This window comes from Helianthus annuus, chromosome 8, assembly GCF_002127325.2.
Source record: "Helianthus annuus cultivar XRQ/B chromosome 8, HanXRQr2.0-SUNRISE, whole genome shotgun sequence".
Lineage (NCBI taxonomy): Eukaryota > Viridiplantae > Streptophyta > Magnoliopsida > Asterales > Asteraceae > Helianthus > Helianthus annuus.
In genome coordinates, this window is record NC_035440.2 from 87,720,518 (window position 1) to 87,733,417 (window position 12,900).

The 12,900-nt window shown below is 39.1% G+C and overlaps 1 protein-coding gene across 1 annotated transcript; it reads right to left on the minus strand.

Moving 5' to 3' along the window:
- Positions 1-9,962: 9,962 nt before the first annotated feature.
- Positions 9,963-11,092, minus strand: LOC110870326. The gene is made up of 3 exons (XM_022119513.1): positions 10,567-11,092; positions 10,235-10,408; positions 9,963-10,000 (listed from the first exon to the last, which is right to left on the minus strand). Exons 1-3 carry the CDS (start codon positions 11,090-11,092, stop codon positions 9,963-9,965), a joined length of 738 nt encoding a protein of 245 aa, XP_021975205.1.
- Positions 11,093-12,900: the final 1,808 nt, after the last annotated feature.

The following is a 12,900-nucleotide window of genomic DNA, read 5'->3' on the forward strand; positions in this document are numbered from 1 at the left end:
AAGGGGTTGGCAACAATATCTATTGAAAGTGAAATATTAGATACTATGGATTACAAGGAGTTGATCGAGAGCTTTGCTTCAAAAAACGCTAGGAGAACCACACTGTTTGCTTAGCAAGTAAGTTCAATACTTTGATCATTTTTGCTATACTATTTTTGTTAATTTGTTTTATCTATTTCATAACAGTTATCGTAGTATTATGAATTTTTAGTTATATAATTGAATGATTGATGAGATTATGTTATATAAAGATTTGCGAATAGGGCCCAAATTTTTTATCTCGAACAGGGCCAAAAATTTTTTTGCGATTTTCGGAGACGGCCCTGCTTGTTCGTGTTCCTTCAGTTCATTTACAACCCTAGACATAACATAACCTGTAAATTGGTATATAATCAAAGGACATACAGTAACATATTTCAATCTTTTATGTTTAAATCATATATAACCCCATATAAACATAGTGGAGAGTTCAAATGAGAAGAAATTTTTTATAAGAAGAAAAAAGAAGAAATTTCAACCAATAAGAATGTTTTATTTTACTTTATTTAATATAAGTATTTAATGTTACTATAAGGGTACATTGGTAAATCTACATAGGTCATTAATTTGTAGTCTTCCTCTTTAATAGCTAGCTACATTAAATAATTTGTAACTTATCTTCAAAATCTATATTTTTTCAAAAAAATAAAATAAAATAATATAAAGTGTAGGATAAATTACGAGTTGTGTAGGATAAATTTCAACGTGTAGGATGAATTTCAAAATATGTAGGATAATTTTTGATGTGCGTAGGCAAAAAAAGTTATTGTGGAGGATAATAGTCTTTATGACTAATTAATTAGTAAAAAATGATAATAAATGGGATAAGTGAAAAAACTATTTAATGTTTTACAAAATTGCCCTTTGTTCTTTTTCTTCTCAATTAAATTTTCTTCTCAAATGAACCTTCCCCTATAAACATAAACATTCTATAGTTAAAAATCGGGGTTGTTCATAAAGTTAATTTTAGCTTTCGAAAATTGCTCTTTACAAAACTTTTAGTTAACTTTTGAGTTGATATAATAAGAGATCACTTGTTAGCTTGTTCAAATAAATATAAAAAGGCATAAAAGCATTTCAATCTGTGAAGTACAACTTTTTTTTAACGGCAAATAAAGCAAATATTTTATTAAAACAGGATAACAGTATGTTAGCCCACACCAAGATAAATAACATCTCACTAGAAGCAACAAATTAATTAACTACATCTGTTAGCTAAATCAAAGGCACTCCATTCTTCCCATGTGATTCCTTTCAACGTAAATCGGCTCTTGATCCAAAGAAAACTCAAATTTTTTGATTTCAGCCTTCGTCCGAGATAGATTCACAGATTTACAGTTGAAAATCAAGTCATTTCTATTTCTCCATATCACCCAGACTACACTTTGTATCAAAGAATATATCAGTTTTTTTTTTCCACTTTGCATTCCCACTAACCTGCTTATGCCAGTCGAGCAAGTCTTTCACATTGAACGCATATATATGGGATATTTTACACCATTGCGAGACAAAGTCCCACACCATTTGAGCTGCTCCACAACTAATGAACAAGTGCTCCACATCCCATCTGCATGGTCACAAATTCTGCACCTAGTGTACCCCGTCGACCCGTTTCTACGGGCAAGAGCAACCATAGCCGGTACCCTGTCCAATGAAAGCGTGGAAATTAACTTTGGATGGAATCTAGTTATTCCACTCAGAATCATTCCCCAAGTCTTTAAACTTAATAAGCCGAAGAACATTTTTGAGGCTTTTTACCGAAAACATACATGTATGGTCCAGCTCCCAAGCCTAGCAATCATCACCCAAACTCATTATTGCGCCGAACGCCTCCCGGGACAGCTGTGGTAGCTCTTCAATTTCAGTCGTAAGGGCTGGTTAACGAGTCTATTGGTAATCTAAAAGCACCCACCATTTATGAACTTTACCCTATCCGCAATCGTTGCATTTTTTTCCGTCTCCAAACGAAACAGAGCTGGGAACCTGATGTGTAACAACCAGACTTTCTGGGTCATTACTAGATTTGCCTTTTCTCACTTAATTGACTTGTACTCTCGAGATTCCGATTATCGCTAATGGGTTAACGATATTTTAAACTATGTTTTACAACGCATTCACAACGATTATTCAAAACAAATTATCGCATTCAAACGCAGTTTACAACACATACTATTTAAACGCATCTTATCGCATATCGCATCGCATGTTTATACTAAACACTATCACAATGCTATCGCATTGCAATCTCATCACAACTCGAAGCACAGATTTACTTTTATGCATTACGTATTATGTGTGTTAATTGTGTGATTACTTGTTTAATGTTATGTGGTTATCTCATCGCAACGCTTACTCGCAACTCACTTAAACGCAACGCAACGGTTAACACACGAAACGAAAGTTGGAAAACTAACTCGCACCAGTCGTCTAATCGAATGACCGTTCGATCGAATGATCATCCGTCCGGATGACTATCCGATCAGATAGCCATCTGATCGACTGGCCATCCGACCCACGCACCTGCACCGCCTTAACACTCTCTCACACTATAAATACCCACCTGTCACATCACTGTTCACTGATGTGACAGCTCTATCCGACCAACTCGCTCCCAGCTCGTTCTCAAGCACATTTCACTCGATTCAAGGCTATTTCTGTAAGTTTTCTTCTTAAATCTTGTACTTCCATCATCACTACACACTTTCTCATCATCTTCTCCACTGAAATCACTGATTTTCACCATGAAATCACCTGATTTGGACTTCTTGAAGGTGACGTCATCGCGGTTTCTTATGCAAACTGTTGTGTGGCATCATCTCATCAAGATTTGTTCAGATCTAAAGGATTTCTACACTATTCAACACAAATCTCAACAAGTTTTCAACATTTTCCAACTAATTTTATCTCTTTTTGAACTTTTCTTCACATTCACTCAAAACAGATGGAATCTAGACACATTCAGGCTCTTTGCTCACTCTATAGCTGAGAACCGGTCTGAGAACGGATTTCCACCAAAGAGATGACCGACTCACGGGTTAAACATGAAACTCCATCAAGAACAGTTAGTCTGATTGAATAGGGTGATTCTCATCCGATCGGCTGAGCTGGACTTAGTGTGGTTTCCGTTGTTTGACACGTCGTCACACCATCTCCGTTAAAATTCCAAACTTTTAACTTAGGAAACTTGTAAAATTTTCAAAACATCAGGTCGCCCAATCAAATAGCCATCCGATCGGATGACCATCCGATCGAATGACTATTCGACCAGGTGACTTGCCCTTTCATAATTTTCAACACTTAAACAATTTGACCAAACTTTAGGTTTCTCGATCGAATAGCCATCCGATCGAATGGCCATCCGTCCGGATGACCATCCGACCGTATGACTTGATTTATACTACAACGAAAACTTCAAAAGTTTCAGATTAACTCACACACACTCACATCTCAATCGAATGACCATCCGTGCGGATGACCATCCGATCGAATGGGTTCTTATCCGTTCGACTCACCATTCGACACTTACCTCATCCAACGCACTGTTTACACGCTATTCAATGCTTACGCTACTGTCCTATGCTCAGGCTAATCTCCAACGCGCTCCCTTCAATCCAATTCAAGGCTATGTTTATTTATTAAACACATACTGTGAGTATACTCAAACCCTTTTCGGTTAACGCACTTTTGGGTGTTACATACGTTCTCTATAACAAAACACATCAACACACAACGCAAACACTTTTAACGCTAACCGCTCTCGCATGTTATACGTGATTTGATGAATGCTTGTGTGTTATGTTTACACAGTGATTGTTGCCTGACACCTTAGCAACGATAGTACTATTGTTTGGACTCAGCACCTGTCGTGGACAGAGGTTGTTAAGGGTTTTACTTCACATGGTCACAGTGGTGATAATGTGTTGCGCATTCTACACTCGCAGTCATGTCAGTTGCATATGTCATTGTCGATAACTTGCTTGCTTCACATTTCTACGTGTTATACGCTGATTATGCGTAAACGCTTTCGCTATACTGAATGCTATCAAATTTGTGTACTCACCTTTACATTCTATGTATTGACTTTATTTTAACGTATGTGACAGGTGTTTAGGATGTTATGTCTGCTGTGACGAAACAAGCTAGGGAGTCTAGAAACATACTAAATAAATTTGAGTTGTCGGAACAGCTTATTTGTTTTTGAGGCTATATCTGTAATGATCGTTTGCTTTATATGTTTGATGGTATGGGACGTTAAACGTTAAATATAATGACATTAATAGTTGTTATGGATTCTCTTGAACAATCTGTTTCGCTCAATGTCACGCCCCGATGTTTCCGCCATCGGTTGGGGTGTGACATGATGCAAAATGGTTCAGTTCCCAGCCAATTTTCTCTCCAGAACATAATAAGATTCCCAGCCCCCAGGATCCCATGAAAGCACCCAGCCAAGTTCACCCATAATTTTCAATATCCTTGGACACATTAGAGATTTGCTTCCAAGGGCCGTATATCGTCAATTTTCCGGGCACAATATTCCATGTTCTAACATTATTGTGTATGCTCCACACTACTTTTTGCCATAAACTTTCCGGATCGATTTTAAACCTCCACCACCACTTAGCTAACATAGCTAAGTTTGCTTCCCTTAAAGACCCAATACCAGCTCCTTCATACTCCTTTGGTGTCATAACATTTTGCCACGCTACCCAATTGATCTTCCCCTGTTCGGTTATGATGCCCCATAAAAATTCTCTTCAAAGCCTTTCGAGATGGTCAATGACTTGCAAGGGAGCCTTATATAACGAGAAGTAATAAGGTTGCAATGCATTAAGGACCAATTTGATTAAAGTTAGCCTCTCCCTAAACGAAATCGCTCTAGCTTTCCAGATTTCCAATCGCTTTTTAAACACATCTACAACCGGGTCCCAATGTTTCGCCAAGTTCATATTTGCGCCTACTTGAAGACCTAGGTGTTTGAAAGGTAAGCTACCCACCCTACACCCAAGAGTACTCGCCATATTTTGGAGGCGGGCATCATTAAAATTTACCCTGAACACACTACTTTTTCCAAGGTTTACCCGTAACCCCGATGCTAGGTAAAAGCACCAGAGAATTCTCTTCAAGTTTTTTACACTCGCCACGGACTAATTCCCAAAAAAATGACATCATCGGATACAGAAAGTGCGATAACATCGAACCATAATTCACAAAGCGGATCCCTTCATATAGCCCAAGTGCGCATGCTTTGTTCATGACTCCCGTCAATGCTTCCATTGCCATGATGAAGAGAAACGATGACAAGGGGTCCCTTTGCCTCAACCCCCTATAACAAATGAACTCCTGGTGTTAAGGTTGGAATAATCTTGGCAACTTATTTTGGTGGTGGTGAGGGGAGGGTTGACGAGGAGTTGGGAGGAGTAAATGAGGTAGATGAGGATGGGGGATTAGAAGAGGAAAGGGAGGGAGGATCAGTGCGCGGTGTGGGGAGGAGGTCATTGTAGTGGTGGTTATGATAGGATGTGGAAACGGTGAAGCAGGTGGAATATGGTGGTTGCATGGTGATCCATTCTTAAAGCTAAATTTTAGGCTCAATGGTGTTTGGGTGGAAAGAATTGGTTTATTATGAGTGATATTCGGATCATGACTCGTTATAAAGTAAAAGTTATAAAATAAGTCAAGTATGTCCCAAAATACACCTTTATAATATATTGGGTAAATTACTATTTATCTACTTTAATTAATTCAATTTGCAAGTTATGTCATTTAATTTCGATAATTTCATCGAGTGTCATTTTTTTTAAAGAAGAACTTCATTAAACCAAACACACGGACTTATCTCCAAGATAGAGATAAGACACAAAACAAGGCTACGTCACATCAAAACAAAAAATACATCAATCCTTCCAATCTACCGAACCTTCTTTATGCCTACTTCTATACCAAAGATATCCCAATGATTTAACATCAGAGATAATCTTGTACACATTCGCATCCGTACTAGAGAACAACTTCTCGTTTCTCACTTTCCATATACGCCAACACGTCAAAACCAATATACCATACACCATTTCCTTCCTAGTTTTCGGGAGCCTCATGTGATCTACCACCTGAAGCAAATCAACAAACAAAAAGGCATAAATATCCGGAATCTTGCACCATTTAGCGATGCCATTCTATACACCATTCGCCAAAAAACAAGCCGTGAACACATGATCCGTAGATTCTTCCAACTCCCCACAAAACACACACATACAATCGCCATGAAAAATATTTCTCCTTTGAAGAGCACTTTTTGTCGGGATCCTATCTAACCAAGCTCTCCACATAAAGATATTACACTTGTTAGGAATCCATTTACACCACAAATACACCTTTTCGGCCGCTATCACACCTGTATTATTCATCCATTTTCGAGCCTCCTTGACTGAATACCCATCATTTCACCCATTATTCCATATCCAATCATCTTTCCTATCCCTAAGAACAAGTTCAGAGCACATTCGGTGACACTCAATTAGTTCCTGCACCTCATCATCGAGTGAATAAATGAAAATTTTGTCTTCGTTCTATACATTAACTAGGTTAACATTTCCTATTAGTTTTCTTTTTAATTTGTAATTTTCACTATACTTTTCTTTTCTACCTTTTTTTATCTACTTTCTTTTGCTTCTACTTATTATTACTTTTATTTTATACCTTAATTTAAAATTTTATTTATTAACTAGTCATTTTATTATTATTATTATTATTATTAAAATAAATGAATTGGAAAATAATAATCCTACCTATCTGAATTTGGCCAATAATAATCCCAAGTCAGGAATTAGCCGCTAATAATCTGATATATTCCACCACACACGGGTAAAAGATTTAATAGATAAATATAAAAGTGTTTACGATATTATTGAATTGATGATCGTAAAACATAATACAAGACCCTTTATATAGGGACGAATCCTAACCCTACTATAACACATAATTAGGAAAGGATAACAATGCCATATACATCATAATTATCTATTCTAAATATAAATGAATCTATCTAGAAGCTTCCGTGCTAATATCCCCCCTCAGTTTGAGCTGGTGGAACACAAACGCCCAAACTGGATCTAAAAGACTGAAAAAGCTGTCTCGAAAGGCCTTTTGTGAAGATATCTGCGTACTGGAGATCTGCGGGGACGTGTAGCACTGGAATATGACCGACACGGACCTTCTCACGAACGAAGTGAATATCTATTTCAATATGTTTTGTTCGTTGGTGCTGAACAGGGTTATCAGACATATACACAGCAGAAATATTATCGTAATAAACGACCGTAGCCTTTTGCAAAGGAACATGTAGCTCGAATAGCAGATTCCGAATCCAAGTAGCCTCAACAACAGCATTAGCTACACCTCGGTACTCTGCTTCAGCACTAGACCGTGAAATAGTTGCCTGACGCTTCGATGACCACGAAATTAAATTGTCCCCTAAGAACACACAGTAGCCGCTGGTCGATCTTCGAGAGTCAGGACAACCGCCCCAGTCCGCATCTGAATAAGCCACTAGAGAATGGGCAGGATTGGGACGAATACGAATACCATACTCCAGAGTACCCTGTAAATAACGAAATATGCGTTTCAGGAGAAGAAAGTGAGGATCCCGCGGTTCATGCATAAACAAACAAACTTGTTGTACTGCATAAGAAATGTCCCGGTGAGTAAAAGTCAAATACTGTAAGGCACCCGCTAAACTCCTGTATAACGTCGGGTCATGGAACAAAGGACCCTCAGTAGTGCTAAACCGGGGTGGTACATGGTTTAGAAGATTGCATAGACGCCCGAGAAATAATGTCCTTTTCATACTGGGACTGGGACAAAAATAAACCGCCACCTTGTCGACTAACCTTGATCCCGAGGAAATAATGCAAATCACCAAGATCCGTCATTGCAAATTCATGGGAAAGAACCTGAATAATCTTATCCAAGAGAGCAGTACTTGAAGCTGTAAGGACGATGTCGTCAACATAAAGCAACAAATAAGCAGTGTCAGGACCATGTTTATAAATAAACAAAGAATTGTCACATAAGCTGTTCCGAAACCCCTGCTTCAAAATAAAAGATGCGAATCGAGTGTACCAAGCTCTAGGAGCCTGCTTAAGCCCATATAACGACTTCTTCAAACGACACACAAAATCAGGACACCTCTTGTCAACGAAACCGGGAGGTTAATGCATGAAAACTGTCTCATTGAGTTGGCCATGTAAAAAAGCGTTCTAACATCCAACTGATGGATAGGCCAAGAATGAGAAACCGCAAGAGATAATACGGTTCTAATCGAAGCCAGTTTAACAACCGGACTAAATGTCTCCTCGCAATCTATACCCACAGTCTGAGACTTACCATTAACAACCAACCGTGCCTTGTACCTTTCTAACGACCCATCAGATTGAAACTTGTGCCGAAATAACCACATGCATCGTATTATCGGTCTGTCAATCGGACGTGGAACCAATTCCCAAGTCCCGTTTTCCTGTAAAGCGTCAAATTCTGCTTGCATGGCATGCAACCAATTCGGGTCGGCAAAGGCTTTTGCATAGGTACTGGGGACCGGGGATAGGGCAGTGGCGAAAGCATGGCTTAGGTTAACAGGTTTAAGGGAGCCGGTTTTGGTGCGGGTGGCCATAGGATGGACATTGGTGGAGGATTGGACTGGGTTTGGTTTGGGCCGTATGGGTAGGCTGGGAGGACGGGGCTGTTTGGGTGAATGTTGAAGGCTGATGTGTGGGTGCAGGTTGTTTGGGTCGTCGGGAGTACGTGAGAGGGAAAGGAGTGACCGGTCCGGGTGGAGGTGGGCAGGGGGATTGAGTTGAAGCTGGTGATGGTGGTGGGTTGGGTGCGGGTGAGGGGCCGGACTGATTGGGGTGAGGTGTGGGTGAGGTACCGAAGGTAAAAGATGGAGGTATGGGCTCTTCCAAAAAGGAATAGGGAGCTGTGGACTGGGGTTGGCCATATGGGAAGACTGACTCGTCAAAAGTAACATGACGAGATATGTGAACCCTACCCGTTCATGGATCGAGGCACCGGTACCCTCGAAAATCCGGAGGATAGCCTAGAAAAATACACTGGATGGACCGAGTGTGCAACTTATGAGGTTGAGTGGCGGAAGTATTCGGGTAACAGGCACACCCGAATACTCGTAGGTGGTCGTAGCTGGGGTGGCGAAGGTAGAGGGCGAAGGTGGGTGTGAAAAAATTTAAGCGTTTGGTGGGAAGTATGTTGTGAAGGTAGACGGCCGTATGCAGGGCTTCCACCCAAAAGAATGGAGGAAGTCAAGTATGAATAAGCAGGGACCGGATGATATCGTTTAAACGGCGAATCATCCGTTCTGCACATCCGTTTTGGGAGGATGTTTGGGGGCATGAGAAACGGAATAGAAGTCCGTTCTGATGTGCAAATGTTTTAAACAGGTTGTTGTCAAATTCCCCTCCCAAATCACACTGAAAAGTTTTTATGTGGCAATTAAATTGGGTTAAATCAAGCGGTGAAATTTAACAAATGTTGGGTATGTTTCAGATTTGTATTTTAACGGGTATACCCAAACAAAGTGTGAGAAATTATCAATTAAAACCATATAGTATTTGTAACCGGTTTTACTGACAATGGGCGAGGTCCATAGGTCACAATGTATGATATCAAAAGGTGAAAAAGTGAAGGAACTGGACGTATAAAAAGGTAATCGTTTACTATTAGATAATTGGCATGAATTACATAGTTTAGACGAACCATCTTTATTACAAGAAAAATTAAATTTGCGACTAAGAATATCTAGGACTTGAGCGCCAGGGTGGCCAAGCCGATCATGCCAAGGGAGAGAAGTGGTCGAAAGAAAACATGCTTGTGGTGGAAGTTGTGGTGGAGTGATTAGATAAACGTCCCCCGTGCTATTGTGGCGGGAAAGGTGGCGTCCAGTTTTGAGATCCTTCACAGAGAAACCGAAAGGGTCAAATTCAATAGACACACTATTATCACGGGTAAAACGTCTAGGAAATAAGGGTTTTGATGACTGATGGGCTATGAAGGATGTTTGGTAAAATGTAGGTACGGTTGTCAATTTTGAAAAAACTAGTGCCGGACCCGTGTATTGTTAGATATTGCCCATTGCCAACAAGAACTTTAGTATTTACAGGAGACGAGTTGGGAATGGAAATCATACCTGAATCCAAGGTGACGTGAGAGCCCGCTCCAGTATCCATTAGACCGGGATCCTGTTGTTGCTGATGGAGATTCATAGCTGAGAAGGCAGCCTGGAGATCAGCTGGGTTCAGTGCATTATAACCCGGAGGTGGCGGAGCTGATGGGCCGGCCTGTGTGAAGTATGCCGGTGGGCCTGCTTGGCCGGATTGCTATGTTTGGGTTGAAGTGGCTGTCGGGCTGAACTGGCCGCGGGTGTGGTCCAATATGGCTGGGTCGGGTAAGGGCATGGTGGTGTAGTCCACCAAGCCCAAGTGGGATAGCCTGTGTTTTGAGAAAACCAAGTAGTATTACCTGGTGAGCGTCCAGCACCTCGTCCACGTCCTCCTCGGCTGTTTTGATTAAAGTTGCCGCGTCCGCAACCTTTCCCTCGAAAGGGTTGCTGCCCACCATAGGATGGGTTCTGGGAAGTCGGTTGTTGAGTGGTGGGAGGTTGCCGCTGTGCAGTGGGTGCAGCGAGAACCGAGGTGGTTGCTTTTTGACGACCCTCGATTCGAATAGCTTCATCGTTCAGCATGCTTAATGCTAGATCCCAATCTGCGTTGCTTGAATTAATTAGGGATGCAGTGGTGTCAAACTCAGCCGGTAATCCGCGTACTAGCTGAAGAACAAGACGGGATTCGGTTATTGGGTGGTCAACATCTACCAATTGATTTGCAAGTTCCTTAAGTTTCTGGCAATAATCATCAAGCGAGGAACACGCGGCGAGGGTAAGGTTTACAAATTTGGTTTCCAAAGCAGCCGCGCGCACCTTTTTGTTGCCTAAATAAATTTTCTCAAGTTTGACCCAAGCGCCTCGTGCTGTTCCGTCGGAGTCCATAACTCGGGGTAATAAATCATCACCGAACAGATGCTCTAATGAACAGATGCTCTATTAATGAACATATGCTCTATTAATGAATAGATGCGCTAAATGCTCTAATGGCTGAACAGATGCTCTAATGAACAGATGCTCTATTAATGAACAGATGCGTTATTGCTCTAACAGATGCTTAAACAGAGAGATGCGCTATTAATTGAAAATTCAGAACCGTGGCTCTGATACCATAAAAGTGTTTACGGTATTATTGAATTGATGATCGTAAAACATAATACAAGACGCTTTATATAGGGACGAATCCTAACCCTACTATAACACATAATTAGGAAAGGATAACAATGCCATATACATCATAATTATCTATTCTAAATATAAATGAATCTATCTAGAAGCTTCCGTGCTAATAAAATACACAAATGGTTTAATTAATAAATACACAGAAGGTTATATAACAAAAAAAATATCTTAAAAGTTTGATAAATATTGCATTACTTAATATTTGTTTTGTTGATATATGCTCATTAATGTTCGTCCATTAACAATATAAATGATCGGTTCACGAACATAGATTTAATAAAATGGGTTATAACTAAAAGTTGGGATGTTGAATACTATATTTCTTAGGTTGTAAATGTTTTTATAATCTCACTAATTTCATATTCTATTGTGACTAAACTAAGAGGGTGTTTGGGATTGCCTATTTAACTTTAAAAGAACTTATTGATGTATGACTTTTTAAAAGGAGTTTTAAAAAAAATTATTTGTTTTAGCTTTTATAATGAGAAAAGTAAAATACTAAAAAAGATGAAATAAGTTTCCATGTTTAGTTAAAGGAGATGAATATATTGGTAAATTTATGATCCAAAAGCCAAAAATCATTTAAAAAGCCAAGATTTTGTGCCTTTTGAAAAACAACTTTTTACTTCTTTTCAAAAATCAAAATAAAAAGTAGTTTTATTATTGACAAACACTTTTTTTAACTTACTTGCTTTTTTAATAAGTCATTTCCAAACTCAATCCAAAACACCCTTTAATTAATCCAAGTAATTGAGCGGTTTGGATCACTTTTCAGCACTAACCATTTTTTAAAAGTAAACTGCCATTTTGGTCCCTGTGGTTTGGGCACTTTAGCCATTTTAGTCCAAATCTCAAACTTTTTTTAAATCTAGGTCCCTCTGGTTTCACTTTTGTTGCCATTTTCGTCCAAAATTCAAATTACCTCCTATTTCACTATAAAAAGCTGGTAGTTTTGTCTTTTTGTTCAGAGGTATAATCGTCCAGTTTTTTATAACAGTTAAATTATTAAATTAATTATACTCATTTAATTAATGAGGTTGAAACTGTGTTGTTATCGGTTTGTGAGGGGTTAGGGTTTTGGTGGAGGTTGTGTGAAGCTTGTTTGAGAGCTTTGAGGATCTGGAGGAAGATGAACTGCTGTTAGGGTTTTTTGGAGAAGGCGATGGCTAAATGGGGGGTATAAAGGAATTAAATGAGTATAATTAATTTAATGATTTAACTGTTATAAAAAACTGGACGGTTATACCCCTGAACAAAAAGACAAAATTACCAGCTTTTAATAGTGAAATAGGAGGTAATTTGAATTTTGGACTAAAATGACAACAAAAGTGAAACCACAGGGACACGGATTTAAAAAGTTTGAAATTTGGACTAAAATAGCAAAAATGCCCAAACCACAGGGATCAAAATGACAATTTATCTTTTTTTAAACAGAGGTTAGTAAAAGTTAGATTATACAAATATGTTTCACTAACCTAGATGTTACATATATTTTTCATCAACCTATAGTT